The following is a 20,000-nucleotide window of genomic DNA, read 5'->3' as shown; positions in this document are numbered from 1 at the left end:
GGGCCCTGGGGTAGTTAGTAGGGTGAGGTCCTGCCTGACAAGAGACTTGCAGAGAGTGTCGTTTTTCTCCAGTGAGTCAGAGAGTGTGGTGGGCGAGTCAGCCTCTCATGTTCCAGTAAGAAGGGGGAGTTGTGGTTGGTGTAGCCTGGGCACTAGGCAGCAGGGTTGTTGTAGTGCTCAGGGAAGTGTGTTGGAGTCAGCAGTTAGGCAGAGACTCTAAGAGTGAGAGAGCTAGGAGCAGGGCTTCATTAGGGCCTAGTACTGTTCCAGCCTTCATGGGTCTCTGGTCTGCTAGTTACTGGATTTGGCGGCTAATGGGACGGAGGGAGGGAGGCATCTCAGATGGATTCTGTGTAGCTCTTTAAGTTGTAGTTAATAATGTTTTTACCTCACACAATATATGATTATCCTTTATTTACTTAGTGGAGTTTACTGTTGAATTACGGATTTACAGTATTAGGTAACACTGTACAGCATGTTTTAATTCATACTCTAAATCATGTGCTTTGAAGTCTGTCGATAGAGACAAACTGTCATGTGGAAATAGTGAGTGGGTGTGCACGTGTGTATGTGCTGGTGTGTGTGTGTCTGTATGTGTGTGTGTGTGTGTGAGACCTGGGGTCCTCTGGGCCTGTTGTCTCCAGTAGGCCTCTGATTAGGATTATAGGCCCTTGCTAATCCCACTTGTCTTCTACAGTGTCTCTCCTCTACTCCGCCATTAAATAACCGTATCAGTGTCACTCCTGTGCTGCACCATTAAATACCCCTATCTCCACACAGGATTACACTCTGAGGCTGCCACATTGCCACTGCACTCTCCCAAGACAACCTCTAGTAGAGTACAGAGGTAGAGTCCCCGTCTAAACTGTTGGTGTGTAACATTGTAAAAGAAGAAAACGTTGCTTAGCACAGCTGTTGTCAGGTCTTCTGCAGACTCTGTGGTGACACGTTTCTTTGTTTCAGTATCCATAGACACTGAGTGTACAGTTGAAGTCGGAAGTTTACATACACTTAGGTTAGAGTCATTAAAACTCGTTTTTCAACCACTTCACAAATTTCTTGTTAACAAACTATAGTTTTGGCAAGTCGGTTACTACTTTGTGCATGACACAAGTCATTTTTCCAACAGATTATTTCACTTATAATTCACTGTATCACAATTCCAGTGGGTCAGAAGTTTACATACACTAAGTTGGCTGTGCCTTTAAACAGCTTGGAAAATTCCAGAAAATGATGTCATGGCTTCAGAAGCTTCTGATAGGCTAATTGACATAATTTGAGTCAATTGGAGGTGTATCTGTGGATGGATTTCAAGGCCTACCTTCAAACCCAGTGCCTCTGCTTGACATCTTGGGAAAATCAAAAGAAATCAGCCAACACCTCAGAAAAACAATTGTAGACCTCCACAAGTCTGGTTCATCTTTGAGAGCAACTTCCAAACACCTGAAGGTACCACTTTCATCTGTACAAACAATAGTACGCAAGTATAAACACCATGGGACCACGAAGCCGTCATACCGGTCAGGAAGGAGACGCGTTCTATCTCCTAGCGTACTTTGGTGCGAAAAGTGGGAATCAATCCCAGAACAACAGCAAAGGACCTTGTGAAGATGCTGGAGGAAACAGGTACAAAAGTATCTATATCCACAGCAAAACGAGTCCTATATCGACATAACCTGAATGGCCGCTCAGTAAGGAAGAAGCCACTGCTCCAAAACCCCCATAAAAAAGCCAGACAACGGTTTGCAACTGCACATGGGGACTAAGATCATACTTTTTGTAGAAATGTCCTCCGGTCTGATGAAACAATAATAGAACTGTTCGGCCATAGTGACCATCGTTATATTTGGAGGAGAAAGGGGGAGGCTTGCAAGCCGAAGAACACCATCCCAACCGTGAAGCACGGAGGTGGCAGCATCATGTTGTGGGGGTGCTTTGCTGCAGGAGGGACTGGTGAACTTCACAAATTAGATGGCTTCATGAGGTAGGAAAGGAAGGAACATTTATGTGGATATATTGACGCAACATCTCAAGACATCAGTCAGGAAGTTAAAGCTTGGTCGCAAACGGGTCTTCCAAATGGACAATGACCCCAAGCATACTTCCAAAGTTGTGGCAAAATGGCTTAAGGACAACAAAGTCAAGGTATTGGAGTGGCCATCACAAAGCCCTGACCTCAATCCTATAGAAAATTTGTGGGCAGAACTGAAAAAGCTTGTGCGAGCAAGGAGGCATACAAACCTGACTTACATCAGCTCTGTCAGGAGGAATGAGCCAAAATTCACCCAACTTATTGTGGGAAGCTTGTGGAAGGCTACTCGAATCGTTTGACCCAAATTAAACAATGTAAAGGCAATGCTACCAAATACTAATTGAGTGTATGTAAACTTCTGACCCACTGGGAATGTGATGAAAGAAATAAAAGCTGAAATAAATAATTCTTTCTACTATTATTCTGACATTTTCATTCTTAAAATAAAGCAGTGAACTTACCTAAAACGGGGAATTTCTACTGGGATTAAATGTCAGGAATTGTGAAAACCTGAGTTTAAATGTATTTGGCTAAGGTGTATGTAAACTTCCAACTTCAACTGTACATGACATAAACTGACCAGGTAAATCCAGGTGAAAGCTATGATCCCTTATTGATGTCACTTGTTTAATCCACTTCAATCAGTGTAGATGAAGGGGAGGAGACCGGTTAAAGAAGGATTTTTAAATCTTGAGACAATCGAGACATGGATTGTGTATGTGTGTCATTCAGAGGGTGAATGGGCAAGACACAAAATTGAAGTGCATTTGAACAGAGTATGGTAGGAGGTACCAGGCGCATCGGGTTGTAAATCAAGAACAGCGCCGCTGCCGGGTTTTTCACGCTCAACAGTTTCCTGTGTGTATCAATAATAGTCCACCACTCAAAGAACATCCAGACAACTTCATACAACTGTGGGAAGCATTGGTCAACATGGGCCAGCATCCCTGTGGAACACTTTCAACACCTTGTAGAGTCCATGACGAATTGGAAAGCAAGGTGTCCCTAATGTTTGGTATACTCCATGTACTTTTAATGCACTAGACTAGTAGCAGTACTCTCAGTGGGGTTGCTCTAAGTTAACAGGCAAGCAACAGCACAGTAAGTAGGCCTAGCATCCAGGCTGCAGCTGAGAGGCAGTAGAGCCAGTAGTGTAAAGCAGAAGCATTAACAGGATGCTGTCTGGCTAATTGCTTGTTGTCATGTTCTCTGTTCTGTCAGCAGTGCCACCAGCCTGCCAGGCCTCTGCCATTTGCTGCTTCTTGCGCCCACCTGCCCGCTCTTAGCATCTCCACGTTAAAAGGGAAATTGTATTCATGCAAATGCAAAAATGGCAAGCTGACCTGGATTCAGTTTTAATGACGAGAGCTGGGAGGTAATTCAAATTAATTAGCATAATTGAATAGATCACATCTAGTGTGGCAGTCAGAGAGCGGCAGACATTATGGCAAGGCCCTGAAGCGTGTAAATAGCCTGCTCACACCCGCATCTCTGGTGTACCCTTTGAGGTCTTCTAACTAGGAATGCCCCCTCCCTGTCCTCCTTTTCTCTTCACAGCAATTGATTCTGTAGAGAGGGGACGTTTTTGCCCGCACAGAAATTCAATTTAGGGTTATTACCCCGTATCAGTGATGTTCTTACTAATTTGATTGTGGCCAGTGAAGTATCCTTTTAAAAACAATCGAGGACAGGCTCGACAAAGATTGCTTTCTCTGCGATGCATACATAATGCCCAGTCAGTCTACTAACAGGTTGGCTACTGCACTGAGCTGCTGGCCCCTCCCTCTCTCTCCCCGCTCACTCTGCACTGTAGCCTAGCCATTTAAACAGAGTGCATTACCCATCAAGCACCTCATGATTATTTGAACAAGCCCTAAAAAAGCTGTCTTGTGGGATCGCTTAAACATTGATGCGGGTAACGTGCAGAGATTGCAGTTCTGCGTAGGGAGTGCTGAGTGTGGCCTGCTGGGGCCTGGAGCCATATGCAGGTTATCTTTGTGTTTAGTGGGCTGTGATGAACAGGATGAATGACCCACCACTACCGCTCTGATCTGTGCCTGGAAAGCAGCATCATTGCTTGGTGCTTAGGAAGAAGCTTCCCTGCCTGACATACAGAGAGAGGAGACAATTATCTACAGGTTGTTTCCACGGTTACCGGGTGCTTCCACAGTTACAGGGCCCTGAGTGAGGTCACTGTGTCTCAGGAGAAGCAGGGTCGGGTGTTACCACGGTTACGGAGCCCTGACTGAGGTCACTGTGTCTCCAGAGAGGCGGGGCCCGATGTTGCCATGGTTACAGGGTCCTGAGTGAGGTCACTGTGTCTCAGGAGGAGACGGGCTCAAGGTACCATCTAGACACATAGCCCCAGCCCCTGACCCTTTCACCCCTTAACCACCAGCATTAATGCGTACATCCACTGCTCCCTGACCCCTTCATAAGGCAGAACAGAATTGCAGCCTGAAATTTGAGCAAGGGCTCTACCCTCCCAGACATGGCTTTGGTTATTACCAGGGCCAGCAGGTGTCAAACACTTGTCTATCTGAGGGATTAGAACCCAAACCTTTGCCACCTCTACAATAATACAGTTTGATCAACTTAGCTGGGCTCTTCTGTAATCGTATGCATAGCGTATAGGCTCACCTTAACCCCAGTCATTTGGATTAAGCTGCACAAACTCAAATCCACCCCACCCCCTCTCCTGCTGGGATGAATTTGCTCCTATGGCTCGCTCCTCATACTCATCCCAGGGTGTGTGCTCTCTCTTCTCTCTCAGGCAGGTGGTGGAGGAAGGTTAGGCTTGTCCTTATCTCCCAGGCAGCTCCTCTGCAACTGGCCCCCCATTATCTGCCTGTCAGAGCCCATTAACACCTTATTGACGGGATATGAGACCAGCTCCCCCTGATAAAGCACCCGCCCGCCATGTCTGTGGAGAGAAGACGATGGAGAGAGCATAAACGACGAGAGAGAGGGAGAAAGAGAGATAGACAGACAGAGTCAGGAGAAAGGAAGTGTAGTGCATCTTGATTTATTATGTTGCTGAAAATAAGCAACCTGAGCTCCTGTCTGCTCCACTAGCTATCTGCACCTCATATATCTCTCACAGTCAGAGATGGCTTTCACTCTGTGATGACTGTAGCCCAGATATGGAGAGACAGTGTTAAATTGGTAAATGTCATGAGTGACCCCATTATTCAAGGTTCAGAGACCTACATAATCCCCTCCATTTTGTGTCTCTCTTTCAGGAGCAGGACGGGAGGAAAGGCTCAGATTTAGAATAGATTCTCTATGTGTCGTGAATGATAATTCCGAGCAGTGTTAATCTGACCGTGTCTAAACTACCACTACATCTCTCAATGTATTCAAGATGTTGCTTTCTTATTTGTGTTCCCTTGGACATATTCGAAAGGTTCTGGGCTTGGAAACGCTTTAAAGAAAGGCTTTAGTTGGCGTGTTTGAACAACGACATTTACTGAAAGAAGAGCTGTTGTGATAGGGCACTAAGCATCTGTGAACTTCCTGTTCGTTAGCTATTCAGGTGGGTCATTCGTGCAAAGACCAACATGTCTGAAGCTGCAGTACTTTTGACCACCTGATGGGGGCATTATTGCCACAGCTTTTTAAGCAGCTCACTACTTAGCCAGAAAGAACACTAACTACACTGCCTGTGTGTGCTTACTCAGTTAAGTCAATATTACCGCTGCAATATGCCTTCCAGTGTATGTATGTCTGTGCACCCTTATCATGGCTGTTCCTTTATGCCGTGTTCGACAAAGAGGCTTTACCATATCTCTGAACATGTGTACCTAACGTCTTCTAATGAACAGTAGTACTGGCAGCTCTGCCGTCTGTTATCGAGCAGGGGTCATTTAACCTCTGTGTAAGGTGCCTATTGGCCTAGTGGGTGATGTTCACTGTTATTAAGCACAGTTCATTTGAAGCCGAGTTCTATTCTGTGTTTGTTATTGGAGAAGCAGTTATGAACCAGGGTTATTGAACATTGTGGGTTATTGTATCAGGAGCTGGAGGGAGATGGAAGCTGTTGTCTTATTGAAGCCCTTGTGTTTAACAGCCCAGGTCATTAAAGGGATCCGGTTATTACAGGTTTAGGTATTTCTGTTCAGGGTTGTGTTCCATTGACCAGGGTCAGCTGAACAGGAATGGAACATCAACACGGAATGTGTAGGCTATGTGTTGCATTCTACTAGATGTGGATACGGGGGTACATTCTATTGAACTGAGTGAATTCAACTTTAGTGATCGCAAGCAGAGTGAGATGTTAATGTGTTTGTGCGTGCCTGCGTGTAGGTGTTTGTGTGGGTGTGTGTGGGTGTCACTGAACACGGAGATTGGGACCGGTCTGTTGTGTAGCAGTACTATGACAGTGGATATTGTAGTGTCAGAATGCCCTGTGTCTCAGACTGGCTCTCACAGTGCTGTGGAGCTGTCAGGAGCCAGGACTGAGCTGAATAACAATGCCCTCTGCCGTGTGTGTGTGTGTGTGTGTGTGTGTGTGTGTGTGTGTGTGTGTGTGTGTGTGTGTGTGTGTGTGTGTGTGTGTGTGTGTGTGTGTGTGTGTGTGTGTGTGTGTGTGTGTGTGTGTGTGTGTGTGTGTGTGTGCGTGCGTGTGTGTGTGTGTGCGTGCATGGGTGTGTGCGTGTGTGTGCGCCTGCATTTGCCTGGTTGTGTGTGACTGTGTGTGCGTGTGTGCATGGGTGCGTCTGGAGGACTGAGGTGAGATGTCACTGCCGCTGTGGCTAAGGAATTTGTTTACCAAGAGCCATGTTGTGTCACCTTGTCAGCTGCCTATGTATGAAGCCTGTGGTTCTCCTCCCAGCCCCTGTCAGCCTGCTGCCTGCCATGCCTGCCATGCTGCTTCACACTCAGCAGGCCCCTCAGCCCCTCTGCCCCACTCATCTGTATATATTAGCTTAGCACTAGCCGGGGCTAATCTGTACTAGCAGGGATATCCGTGCAGCGAACCATTCATCTAAGCTCACAAGTTCCGGGTGGCTCTCGAGTAGGTCTGGGTATTGCCGGGGACCTCATGATACGATATTATCTCGATACTTAGCTGCCGATACGATATGTATTGCTATTCTCACAATTCTATATGTATTGCTATTCTCACAATTCTATATGTATTGCTATTCTCACAATTCTATATGTATTGCTATTCTCACAATTCTATATGTATTGCTATTCTCACAATTCTATATGTATTGCTATTCTCACAATTCTATATGTATTGCTATTCTCACAATTCTATATGTATTGCTATTCTCACAATTCTATATGTATTGCTATTCTCACAATTCTATATGTATTGCTATTCTCACAATTCTATATGTATTGCTATTCTCACAATTCTATATGTATTGCTATTCTCACAATTCTATATGTATTGCTATTCAATACTGTGATTTTATTATAATTCCATGGTCCAAACATATTGCTCACCATGTGTCTGCTGCAGAGGAATGAGAGAGAGCCATGTGAAAAATAGGTTTGAAATAAAAGTGCTGAAAACACTACTATCCTGATATGAATCTATATAGATTCCTGGCACCCCCATCACTACTCTTGAGGCTGCATCTGTACTGGTGAGTTTAGCACTAGGCTAGCCAGGGTCCAGTGACAGCATCACTGTTATGTTGAGTTGAGGTAGGGGTTGCTGCTCCCACCCTCCCTCCTTCCCTCCCTCCCTCCCTCCCTGTCTCTTTCTGCCAGCCTGCCTGCCTGTCTGTCTGTCTGTCTGTCTCTCTGCGTGTCTTTCTGCCTCCCTGCCTGCGTGTCTGCCTGCGTGCCTGCCTGTCTGTCTCTCTGCGTGTCTTTCTGCCTCCCTGCCTGCGTGTATGCCTGCCTGCCTGCCTGCCTGCCTGTCTGTCTGTCTGTCTGTCTGTCTGTCTGTCTGTCTGTCTGTCTGTCTGTCTGTCTGTCTGTCTGTCTGTCTGTCTGTCTGTCTGTCTGTCTCTCTGCGTGTCTTTCTGCCTCCCTGCCTGCGTGTCTGCCTGCCTGCCTGCCTGTCTGTCTGTCTGTCTGTCTGTCTGTCTGTCTGTCTGTCTGTCTGTCTGTCTGTCTGTCTGTCTGTCTGTCTGTCTGTCTGTCTGTCTGTCTGTCTGTCTGTCTGTCTGTCTGTCTGTCTGTCTCTCTGCGTGTCTTTCTGCCTCCCTGCCTGCGTGGCTGCCTGCGTGTCTGCCTGCGTGTCTGCCTGCGTGGCTGCCTGCGTGTCTGCCTGCGTGTCTGCCTGCGTGTCTGCCTGCGTGTCTGCCTGCGTGTCTGCCTGCGTGGCGCTCCGCTCTGAGGGAAGAGTGCCAGCCAGCGCTCACGGGGCTTTAATGAGTTTATTTCATGTCGGCTGTGAAAGTGCACGGCTCTGTCTCTCTCACAGGCACTCAAACAGAGCCGGGCCCATAAACACAAAGTGCAGGGTGTAAATCTGCCCTGCCGTCCCCTCCACCACTCTCTGCTCTGAGAATCTCTTTATCGCCTCTCAGGGGGCCGGGGAGAGCCCTTAGCCCTCCTCCCTCAAACAGGGAGACACCACCTCTCACAATACACTTTTTCAACCACAACCCCCTAGACCAAAGGAGTTATCACAAATACTACAGTATGTTGTTGTGTTTGTTGGAGATATCTAGAGGTTAAAAGCAGAAACAATACCAGTTTTTACCGTGCTTCACCTCTGAAGGAATAGGACATCAGATGCTTACTCACAGTTTCCATGACGTCAGAGCTAACAGCCTCTCCCCTCTGGGTGCAGTGAAGTGGATGTGAAACGCTGTGCTCTCCTGCTGCTCTCGGTCTGTCAGTGTGTTAACATGCTGCCCCAATGTCCTGCTGCACCCTCACCAGACTGGCACCAAGAAGAGGGTCACTGGTAAGAGAAGGTGGGAGAAAGAGATCGAAGGAGAGAGGGATGAGTACTTATCTCTTGCCTGACTTGGGCCCTGTCCTGAGTTAGGGGATTAGCAATGGGCTGCAGTGCTCTCCCCTCCTGGCTTGTTTCCTGATATTATCTTTAAGTGCACGCTCAAAGCTGCCCTCTCACTCTCCTTCCTCTCCCCTCTTGTCCATCATTTTTCCCCTCTCTGCCCTCTCTCCCCGTCTCTCCACTCTCCCATTCTCTCCCCCTACCTCCCTCTTACCTCTCTCTCCCTCCTCTCTCTCCTCCTCTGTGAACCCATTGGAGTGAGTCATTCCGGTCTGCTCTGGGAGTGATCTAATTGCTGTGTCTCCTCCCTCCTCTGTGTGCATGCCTCTGTGGGGGCCGTCACTTCCGCTGCAGTCCTGCCTGTTGCCTATTCATTACCCAGAAAGCACCACAAAAACACACATGCACAAACTACTAGAACGTTAGTCTGGTAGACAGACATACCGCCCTACAATAAACCCATGCTACTGTAATGGTATGCAATGATTACTGGATTAGATTGTCGACTCTGTTGTGGCACAGCAGAAGAAGTGTAGTCACATTATGGGGCTATAGAAAAACATCACACCACTGTGTTGTCAGTAATGTGATTTTCACAGGGGTTGGGAGGAACTGTAGTGTATCACCTAGAATGACATTCTTGTGTTTTTTAGTTACTGGGGCTTGTTGTTCTTCTGTTTCCATGGTTTTATGGATGGTATATTTTTGGATGTTAAAGGTGTTGGCAAATTTTTCCTCTGGCCTGTAGTTACATGAAGATCCAGCAGGTGGCAGTGTGCCTATAGATGAGCAGGGGCATATTGGTGAATGTGGGGTCTCTCCTGTGAGGTTTGGCTATGTGTCTACCAAAATATCTTTGCCTTGACTGAGCGTCCTCATCCACGGATTGCACTTGGATGAAAGTGTTGTTTGTTGATAATTGGGAAATCAATTGTTACACCTCAATCACAATTATTTCATTCATAAGTGTGTGATTGTTATTAAATCTGAAAGACACGAATACAGAAGAGGTTCTCATAAAGAATAGCAGCAGTCTAGTATAGGATGCATCACACTAGATTCAGGGGGATTCCAGGTGTTGGAATGGCTTTTTCTGTCCTGATGTTCATCACACAACCAGACCTGTAGAAGTCGAGACAGGAATACATTGTGAATGGTTTAGCTGTAGCCTCCTCTCTCTGTGGTGTCTGAGATGGCTACTAAGCCAGAATGATTATGCAAAGCCTGCTTTTGGCTGCAGAGAGGACAGAAGAGGAGAGGAGAGGAGAGAAGCGTCCAGTCTAGACAAGCAATGTGGAGATCAGATGCCTTAAGGAGGGTTTCCGCATTAAAACAAAACAAATCACACTCACCATTGAGCAGCTTAGCCCCGTGTTGTGTTGAGGGAGACAGTACACTCTGGAGAGAGATGGAGAGTGTTCTTTCTCACCAGACAGACCACTGTCTAGATTATTAACTCACCACTGGCTACAAGTGGATATTTAGGCGCTACCTTTTTATTGCAGTTCATTCATCTCCCTAAAGCTTATTTAGACATCTCTCTCCACTACATGGCTAAACACACAGGTCTATGTTTGCTGTTATTGACATACTCACTCTCTCTCCTCTCTCTCCTATCTAGCTGTCCTAGAAGTGCAGGTCCCAGAGCTGCCAGTGGTTGCGCTGTACGGCATGGACACCACCCTCAACTGTTCCTTCAGCCACGCCTCTCCCTTCAACCTGTCTGACCTCAGTGTCTTCTGGCAGCTGACGGACACCAAGCGCACTGTGCACAGCTACTGGGCTAGCCAGGACCAGCTGGCAGACCAGGGAGAGCGCTATGCCAACCGCACCAGCCTGTACCCCTCCCAGCTGGGCACGGGCAACACCTCGCTCCTCTTGAGGGGGGTCCGGGTGGCCGACGAGGGTAGCTACACCTGCTTCGTCAGGGTGGAGGCCTACGGTAGTGCAGCCCTACTGCTCCAGGTAGCAGGTGAGTCTGTTCATTTTTTACCTTTATTTAACAAGGTAAGTCATTGAGAACACATTCTCTTTTAAGTTTTACAATAACGACTTCAGACTGGGAAAGCTGAACCATTTTAAAAACGTGTTTCACCTTTATTTAACCAGGTAGGCCAGTTGAGAACAAGTTCTCATTTACAACTGCGACCTGGTCAGGATAAAGCAAAGCAGTGCAACACAAACAACAACACAGAGTTACACATAAACAAACATACAGTCAATAACACAATATAAAAGTCTATATACAGTGTGTGCAAATGAGGTAAGATGAGGGAGGTAAGGCAATAAATAGGCTATAGTGGTGAAATAATTACAATTTAGCAATTAAACACTGGAGTGATATATGTTCAGAAGATGAATGTACAAGTAGAGATATTGGGGTGCAAAGGAGCAACAAAAAAAAACAGTATGGGGATGAGGTAGTTGGATGGGCTATTTACAGATGGGCTATGTACAGCTGCAGTGATCTGTGACCTGCTCTGACAACTGGTGCTCAAAGTTAGATAGGGAGATATGAGTCTATGCTTGGCCTGCAGCTACCACATCTTTCTCCATACATCTTTCCTCGAATCCTGTCTTAAAACACATTGGAGAAGAGGATCTTGGTTTGTTTCCTCCAATACGGTTGAAAAGGAGGTGAGGAGAAGGAGACACCTGAAGGGCTTCACATGCAGGAAGTAGAGTCCCCTCTTTAACCTTTTACTGCAGTGGGCTAAATGAGGGTCACACAGAGTGTTTCTTGGGAGTCTTAAGCAAATCTATTTTGAAACAAAAGTATACACCTCTCACACATGGTTATGGGCTTTAAAAAAGAAGACACCTGTACCATGTCAGATATAGAGTTGAAATGTATTCTATTTTGAGTTTGCATCCCAATATTACACTTTATATACAGTTGTGGCCAAATGTTTTGAGAATGACTCAAATATTAATTTTCACAAAGTCTGCTGCCTCAGTTTGTATGATGGCAATTTGCATATACTCCAGAATGTTATGAAGAGTGATCAGATGAATTGCAATTAATTGCATAGTCCCTCTTTGCCATGCAAATGAACTGAATCCCCAAAAAACATTTCCACTGCATTTCAGCCCTGCCATAAAAGGACCATCTGACACCATGTCAGTGATTCTCTTGTTAACACAGGTGTGAGTGTTGTCGAGGACAAGGCTGGAGATCACTCTGTCATGCTGATTGAGTTTGAATAACAGACTGGAAGCTTCAAAAGGAGGGTGATGCTTGGAATCATTGTTCTTCCTCTGCAACCATGGTTACCTGTAAGGAAACATATGCCGTCGTCATTGCTTTGCACAAAAAGGGCTTCACAGGCAAGGATATTGGGCCAGTAAGATTGAACCTAAATCAACCATTTATCGGATCATCAAGAACTTCAAGTAGAGTGGTTCAATTGTTGTGAAAAAGGCTTCAGGGTGCCCAAGAAAGTCCAGCAAGCTCCAGGACCGTCTCCTAAAGTTGATTCAGTTTCGGGATTGGGGCACCACCAGTTCAGAGCCTGCTCAGGAATGGCAGCAGGCAGGTGTGAGTGCATCTGCACGCACAGTGAGGCGAAGACTTTTGGTGGATGGCCTGATGTCAAGAAGGGCAGCAAAGAAGCCACTTCTCTCCAGGAAAAACATCAGGGACAGACTGATATTCTGCAAAAGGTACAGGGATTGGACTGCTGAGGACTGGGGTAAAGTCATTTTCTCTGATGAATCCCCTTTCCGATTGTTTGGGGCATCCGGAAAAAAGCTTGTCCGGAGAAGACAAGGTGAGCGCTACCATCAGTCCTGTGTCATGCCAACAGTAAAGCATCCTGAGACCATTCGTGTGTGGGGTTGCTTCTAAGCCAAGGGAGTGGGCTCACTCATAATTTTGCATAAGAACACAGCCATGAATAAAGAATGGTACCAACACATCCTCCGAGAGCAACTTCTCCCAACCATCCAGAAACAGTTTGGTGACGAACAATGCCTTTTCCAGCATGACGGAGCACCTTGCCATAAGGCAAAAGTGATAACTAAGTGGCTCGGGGAACAAAACATCGATATTTTGGGTACATGGCCAGGAAACTCCCCAGACCTTAATCCCATTGAGAACTTGTGGTCAATCCTCAAGAGGCGGGTGGACAAACAAAACCCCACAAATTCTGTCAAACTCCAAGCATTGATTATGCAAGAATGGGCTGCCATCAGTCAGGATGTGGCCCAGAAGTTAATTGACAGCATGCCAGGGTGGTTTGCAGAGGTCTTGAAAAAGAAGGGTCAACACTGCAAATATTGACTCTTTGCATCAACTTCATGTAATTGTCAATAAAAGGCTTTGACAATAATGAAATGCTTGTAATTATACTTCAGAATTCCATAGTAACATCTGACAAAAATATCTACAGACTACTGAAGCAGCAAACTTTGTGGAAATTAATATTTGTGTCATTCTCAAAACTTTTGGCCACCACTGTCCATCACAGAAGACTAAATTATAACAAAACCGTTTAACATAGAAACACCGGATTTTCCTTTCAAATTTTTTTAAATTAATGTTTATCAATTATGAAATAATTCCACCCATGAGGCCACTAGAGGGCAATTTGGTCACACATCACAGGCCCTTCTTTGATAATCATGCGAAACCTTTAGGATCGATGCCTAACACAACACAGAAATTGGTCATAAAACACTTAGTTCCGTCAGGGATGCACAATAACATGTTTGGTCGATACTTTCTGATTGTGGTCCTCTGGTTGTGGTCAATCACCGGCTTTGATTATTAGTTCCTGACAAGATTGATTGTTACTAGCAGCTCGGTGATGAAGGTGGTTTTTCCATCATCACAACTGAGTGCACTTTTATTTAGAATTATTCTTCATGACTTCACACACAGTGTTGGTGAACTCCTCCCTCCCTCCCTCACCACTAATTTCCATGTTTTGTTCTTAAATCGGTCCTTTCCTGTCTAAGGATGTATGTGCATTAAGCAGTGTTAGCGTTCAACAGGTTTCCTCTTGGCTGGATACTCTGGGTAGAGAAAGGGGGGGAAATCAAATCAAATGTATTTATATAGCCCTTCGTACATCAGCTGATATCTCAAAGTGCTGTACAGAAACCCAGCCTAAAACCCCAAACAGCAAGCAATGCAGGTGTAGAAGCACGGTGGCTAGGAAAAACTCCCTAGAAAGTCCAAAACCTAGGAAGAAACCTAGAGAGGAACCAGGCTATGTGGGGTGGCCAGTCCTCTTCTGGCTGTGCCGGGTGGAGATTATAACAGAACATGGCCAAGATGTTCAAATGTTCATAAATGACCAGCATGGTCGAATAATAAGAAGGCAGAACAGTTTAAACTGGAGCAGCAGCACGGCCAGGTGGACTGGGGACAGCAAGGAGTCATCATGTCCGGTAATCCTGGGGCATGGTCCTAGGGCTCAGGTCCTCCGAGAGAGAGAAAGAAAGAGAGAAGGAGAGAATTAGAGAACGCACACTTAGATTCACACAGGACACCGAATAGGACAGGAGAAGTACTCCAGATATAACAAACTGACCCTAGCCCCCCGACACATAAACTACTGCAGCATAAATACTGGAGGCTGAGACAGGAGGGGTCAGGAGACACTGTGGACCCATCCGAGGACACCCCCGGACAGGGCCAAACAGGAAGGATATAACCCCACCCACTTTGCCAAAGCACAGCCCCCACACCACTAGAGGGATATCTTCAACCACCATATCTTCTGCCTGTCAGAAAAATGACACTGAAACAGTGACAAATTGGCCCCTTTTCATGCATTCGATTCATAGATGTATTATTTTTAGCTGGCATTTACAGTTAACATCATAGAGCTCCCTTCCCACAGTGCTCTGAGAAAATGACGGGTCTCTGTGGAAATCTGCCTGTCAGTCAAATGGATAGCCAGGGAGGTTAGTGGCAGGCTGACATTCCGTCTTAGTGCTGAGAGAGAGAGCGAGAGAGCCCACTTTTCAAAAGGCAACCCGCATGAAGTTATTTAATCTCCTTCTTCTCCCTCCCTGTCCTCCCCATTGTTTGCTGTGTTATGATTGGCTCAGGGAATACAGCCTCCTCTCTCTGCCCGCCGCCTCTCTGGTTGTGTTTTAGCTCAGGGGATTGGAGAGCAGTGAATTCATTCCAGGCTGAGGATTCACCCCCCTCACCTCCTCACCGCCCGCCCCCTCCTGCCAAACCCCTGAACAGAGCACAGCAGTCCCAGATTCTCGGAGCCGTGCCTATTTCCCCCAGGCCCGCCATCCGGGCCGGGCCAGGCTGTGGTGGTTGCGTTGTATTGTGAGGCGGCTTGGCTCAGAGCTGTGGCTCTCTCCAGGGAGGAGATGGAGGAGGACAGAAGGGAGCACCAGGATATGCTGCAAAATGATGTCTCTGGGATCTTAAGCTCGATGTTATGCTAAGCTCCCTAAATGTAATTAACAATTTAATGGGAATCATGTCAAACAGTTCCCTAGGTGTCCCTCACTGCTGATAATCTGACTAAAACTCAGTATATCTCTGCTCCCCCCTACCCCTTCAGCCCCCTACTCCAAGTTTCTGGTGACTTGGCAAAAATTCTGTGTGTGTGTCTGTTCTTCTCCCCTCCTCTCTCCCCCCTCAGCCCCCTATTCCAAGCCTCTGGTGACCCTGGAGCCGGACTCTAACCTGCGGCCGGGTGACAAGGTGGCGCTGACCTGCGTGGCGTACGGTGGCTACCCTGAGGCTGACGTACTGTGGCAGGATGGGGGCGGGCACAACCTGACGGACAACGTCACCACCTCCCTGGTGGCCAATGAGGAGGGGCTTTTCAGCATGCGCAGTGTCCTGACTGTCACCCTGGAGCCCAATAGCACTTACAGCTGCAGACTGACCAACCCATTATTGGGTGAGGACGGCCACGCCTCCGTCACCATCACAGGTGTGTGTGTCTATGTGAATCTGTGTGTCTGTGTTCCCCATTGCTGTCTGTCTTCCCTGACAAAGGCCCTAGCCTCTGGAAAGTAAACCAGCTAACATTCAGAGACTTCCCACAGGGTTTTAATGTTGCCAGTTCAGGATAATCTTGTTTTCAGTCACACAGGAGCACGGCTGCCTATTAAAGTCTTGTATGCATTTGTAAATCAATCCGCTAGTCAAATGTTATGCCTTGAATATTCAGCTAGCTGTTCAGAGCTCCACAGAACTGAAGGGAAAATAATGAAATGTTCAATTATGCTCCAATAAGCCTAACCATCAGTTTCTGCACATCTTTAAATCACATCAGTGGGTAATTATTTCCCAGATGATTCCTATGAAACTAAAATAACTACTCATCTGACATTTGGTGATGCTAGAAGGTGATAAAGGATATACAATAATATTAGAGCTAAATGGAAGTAATGGTGGTGCAGCAGCTGTACAGCCTACAGAGCAGACTCCCAGCTCTAGCCTGTCTCTCAGCTGAAGCTACAGCCAATGTCTGCCAACCAGGAAGTGGGTCAATATGTTTACATTGCTCTTTTCGGGTGAGTGGTGTAATCTCTTCCTGGGCTGTGTGGGTGGTGGCCTTGTGTGGTGGCCCTGGGGTCTTCTCTGTCCCATCCCCAGCCCCCGACCCCCTGTCCCCTGGCTGCCTTACTGGTGTACGTGATGTTTAGCGTGTGGAGTGTTTAGTGTGTCTGACGGGCCAAGACTGGCCAAGACTGGCTCTCTAATGGGAGCAGGGCTGTGTGAAATGGCTTATAAATAAGAAGAGGTGGCCGGGACCTGCTGGGGCAGAGCTAGGGAGGGGGAGGTCACCCTACGCATGGGTCAGGGAGTGTGTGTGTGTGTGTGTGTGTTAGGTCAGGTCAGTGAGTGCTGCTCTGCTGGGCTGGGAAATGACTGCTGTTTCCGTGCTGCTGGGGCCGGCAGGGCCCTGAGCCCGATGGCCTATTCCACAGCTCCACACTCTACAGTCATGACAAGGCCTCCGGTGTATTACAATGTTGCTAAATCCACAGTAGGAAGAGACATGACATGAAGGAGTGAACAAGTGTTGCTGTTAAGCCCACAGTACGATTACTGTTCACAGAACTACTAGAGAACTACTAGAGACTATTGCATCTTGTGGTTTTAGTAAAGGACATAGATACGCTTATATGCATAGATATGCTCTCTCTGTTCTATAGAGAACGTAAGGCTGATTAGGTGCCTGTCTAAGGCATTCTAGACGTTGCCTCGGGCGGTGAACTGTTTCAGATCATAGAGTTATTTCAGTGGTCCAGATCTATAGAGGTGATGGGGAAGATAGAGGTGAATCCTGACAGAGGAGAGGAGGAAATGGACATAGGACCGATGATCTGAAGCAGTATGAAAGGATCGAGAACTAGGTATGGTTGTGATCTTCGTCAGTCTGCGTGTCAAGGAAGAGTTCCTCTCAAACTGAGCAGTTGTTCCTCATCCAACCCGAAACCCAGCAGAACACCTGTTCTGTTAGACTAGTGGAAAGCCTTTGTTCTCCACAGAGAGACAGTTTGTGCCGAGCGCAGAAAACCGCTGATAACGAAAAGTGATCTGTTCAGCTCGGTGGAAATAAAGGAATTATCCACGCTCTGAAGCTGTCCTAGAGAAAAACAAGGCTAGGCTACGGAGAATAACGGAGGCAACCTATGAAAGAGAATAGACCGGCCAAGAAGAAAGAGAGGCTGAGGGATGAGAGAGAGATTGAGAGAGAGAGAGAGAGAGAGAGAGAGAGAGAGAGAGAGAGAGAGAGAGAGAGAGAGAGAGAGAGAGAGAGAGAGAGAGAAAGGATGGAACAAACCAAGAGACAAAGCTGCAAAGCTGTTGATTAAAGCCATGGAGTGGCCAGGATCTGAGCGCTCTGGGGCTAGTTGGAGAATATTAATTTATCTTACTCTAACCAGCACAGCTTGATGATGGCCTAACTTGTTAGTAAACAAGTGGCAGATTTATTTTTGTGTGCCGAGATACAAGGGGCTTGTTTGATATGAAAATGTATTTGCATTTGTTTACAACAGCTGCTGTATGCTTAACAACTTCTGTAATTAATTTTGACCTAGCAGAACTGTTCTAAGTGTGTGCCCAGCAGAGTTTATATAGTAAATATACTGGATAATCACAGCACTGCACCCACCGCACACCAGACTGAGAATCCTATTATAGGGAGTGGTGAAATCTGCTTAAGATTCCAAATGGACTATTCCCCACCCAATAGGGGAGAGAGAGAGAGAGGAAGGGAGGGAGAGAAGGAGAGAGGGAGAGAGAGGAAGGGAGGGAGAGAAGGAGAGAGGGAGAGAGAGAGGAAGGGAGGGAGACAAGGAGAGAGGGAGAGAGTTGGGAGAGAAGGAGAGAGAGAGAGAGAGAGGAAGGGAGGGAGAGAAGGAGAGGGAGAGAGGGAGAGAAGGAGAGATGGAGAGAGAGAGGAAGGGAGGGAGAGAAGGAGAGAGGGAGAGAGAGAGGAAGGGAGGGAGGGAGACAAGGAGAGAGGGAGAGAGAGTGGGGAGAGAAGGAGAGAGAGAGAGAGAGAGAGGAAGGGAGGGAGAGAGAGAGAGAGAGGAAGGGAGGGAGAGAAGGAGAGAGGGAGAGAGAGAGGAAGGGAGGGAGAGAAGGAGAGAGGGAGAGAGAGAGAGAGAGAGAGGAAGGGAGGGAGAGAGGGAGAGAGAATAAGCACATAAAAATGTCACACTTTCCTCAATCTCTGATTGAAAATTACAATAGTAATACAACTCTCCCCCTGGGAAAAGAAATAGTTTGACAAGGTTAATTTGGAGAAAATGAACCCCTAACTGCACCGAACAGTGTGTGGGGCGTGTGTGAAGCCATGTGTTGAGACGGTATGGGTTAAGAAGTTATGGTTGTGAACCATGACATCATCATTAGCACCACTGTTAATAGTAGTACCTCCCCCATGACACAACACCTGCCTGGTGAAATACTACATACACAATACTGCCATTTACAACTGAAATATCTCAGTGCAGGTTAGAAGAGGTCATGTCAGGCTTGAGCCCTAAATGGCCGTATCATGTGTTGGTTCAACAGCTGTTGGGAGAGAGACAACAATATGTGTTGGTAGTAGGATATTGATGGATGTAGCAACAGGATACAGTAGGATCCAACTTGGAACAGACACAAAGAGATGCCTGGCATCCAGCGTCCAAGGACGATGACAAGAGGCAGCAGCTGCAGCAGCCCTTGTATGAACCCAGGCAGGTTGCCCCCCTCCTCAGCCTCCTCTCTGTCTCTGCAGCCCCCTCAGCCTCATCTCCTTCCTCAGCCTCCTCTCTGCCTCCTCAGCCTCCTCTCTGCCTCCTCAGCCTCATCTCCCTCCTCAGCCTCCTCTCTCCCTCCTCAGCCTCCTCCCCCTCCTCAGCGTCCTCTCCCTCCTCCTCAGCCCCACCTCCCTCCTCAGCCTCCTCTCTCCCTCCTCAGCCTCCTCTCCCTCCTCAACCTCCTCTCTCCCTCCTCAGCCTCCTGTCCCTCCTCTCTCCCTCCTCAGCCTCCTGTCCCTCCTCAGCCCCATCTCCCTCCTCAGCCTCCTCTCTCTCTCCCTCCTCAGCCTCCTCTCCCTCCTCAACCTCCTCTCTCCCTCCTCTCTCCCTCCTCAGACTCCTCTCTCCCTCCTCAGCCTCCTCAACCTCCTCTCTCCCTCCTCTCTCCCTCCTCAGCCTCCTCTCTCACTCCTCAGCCTCCTCTCTCCCTCCTCAGCCTCCTCTCTCCCTCCTCAACCTCCTCTCTCCCTCCTCAGCCTCCTGTCCCTCCTCAGCCTCCTCTCTCCCTCCTCAGCCTCCCCTCTCCCCCCTCTCCCTCCTCAACCTCCTCTCTCCCTCCTCAGCCTCCTCTCCCTCCTCTCCCTCCTCAGCCTCCTCTCTCCCTCCTCTCCCTCCTTTGCCTCCTCTGCCTCCCCAGCATGCTTGGCTATACTACCATCCTCCTGGCTGAAAGCAGCAGAGGCAGTTTGAGCAGCTCAGTCTCAGACTAAATACCACCTCTGCCCCCCCCCCCCCCCCACCCTCCTCCCTGCCCAACCTCTCGGCCACTTTGCTATCCTCAAAAAATAA

The 20,000-nt window shown here is 47.6% G+C and overlaps 2 protein-coding genes across 2 annotated transcripts in view; one reads left to right on the top strand and one right to left on the bottom strand.

Moving 5' to 3' along the window:
* LOC109895434 (ubiquitin-like protein 7) overlaps nt 1-9,266 on the bottom strand; it is a 26,227-nt gene extending 16,961 nt beyond the window's left edge. Inside the window, exons 1-2 of the mRNA XM_020489106.2 lie at nt 9,178-9,266; nt 8,747-8,906 (exon numbers count right to left, since the gene is read on the bottom strand). Of these exons, the coding sequence (XP_020344695.1) occupies nt 8,747-8,755 (9 nt within the window). The 5' untranslated portion in view covers nt 8,756-8,906; nt 9,178-9,266. The remainder of the gene's footprint in view (nt 1-8,746; nt 8,907-9,177) is intronic.
* The window catches only part of LOC109895436 (CD276 antigen), a 92,297-nt gene that overhangs the window by 10,200 nt on the left and 62,097 nt on the right, over nt 1-20,000 (top strand). Inside the window, exons 3-4 of the mRNA XM_020489108.2 lie at nt 10,585-10,935; nt 15,581-15,877. Coding sequence (XP_020344697.2) covers nt 10,585-10,935; nt 15,581-15,877 — 648 coding nt within the window. The remainder of the gene's footprint in view (nt 1-10,584; nt 10,936-15,580; nt 15,878-20,000) is intronic.

This window comes from Oncorhynchus kisutch, linkage group LG8 (genome assembly GCF_002021735.2).
Source record: "Oncorhynchus kisutch isolate 150728-3 linkage group LG8, Okis_V2, whole genome shotgun sequence".
In the NCBI taxonomy this organism is placed as follows: Eukaryota; Metazoa; Chordata; class Actinopteri; order Salmoniformes; family Salmonidae; genus Oncorhynchus; species Oncorhynchus kisutch.
This window is presented reverse-complemented; position numbering and strand designations above follow the sequence as displayed.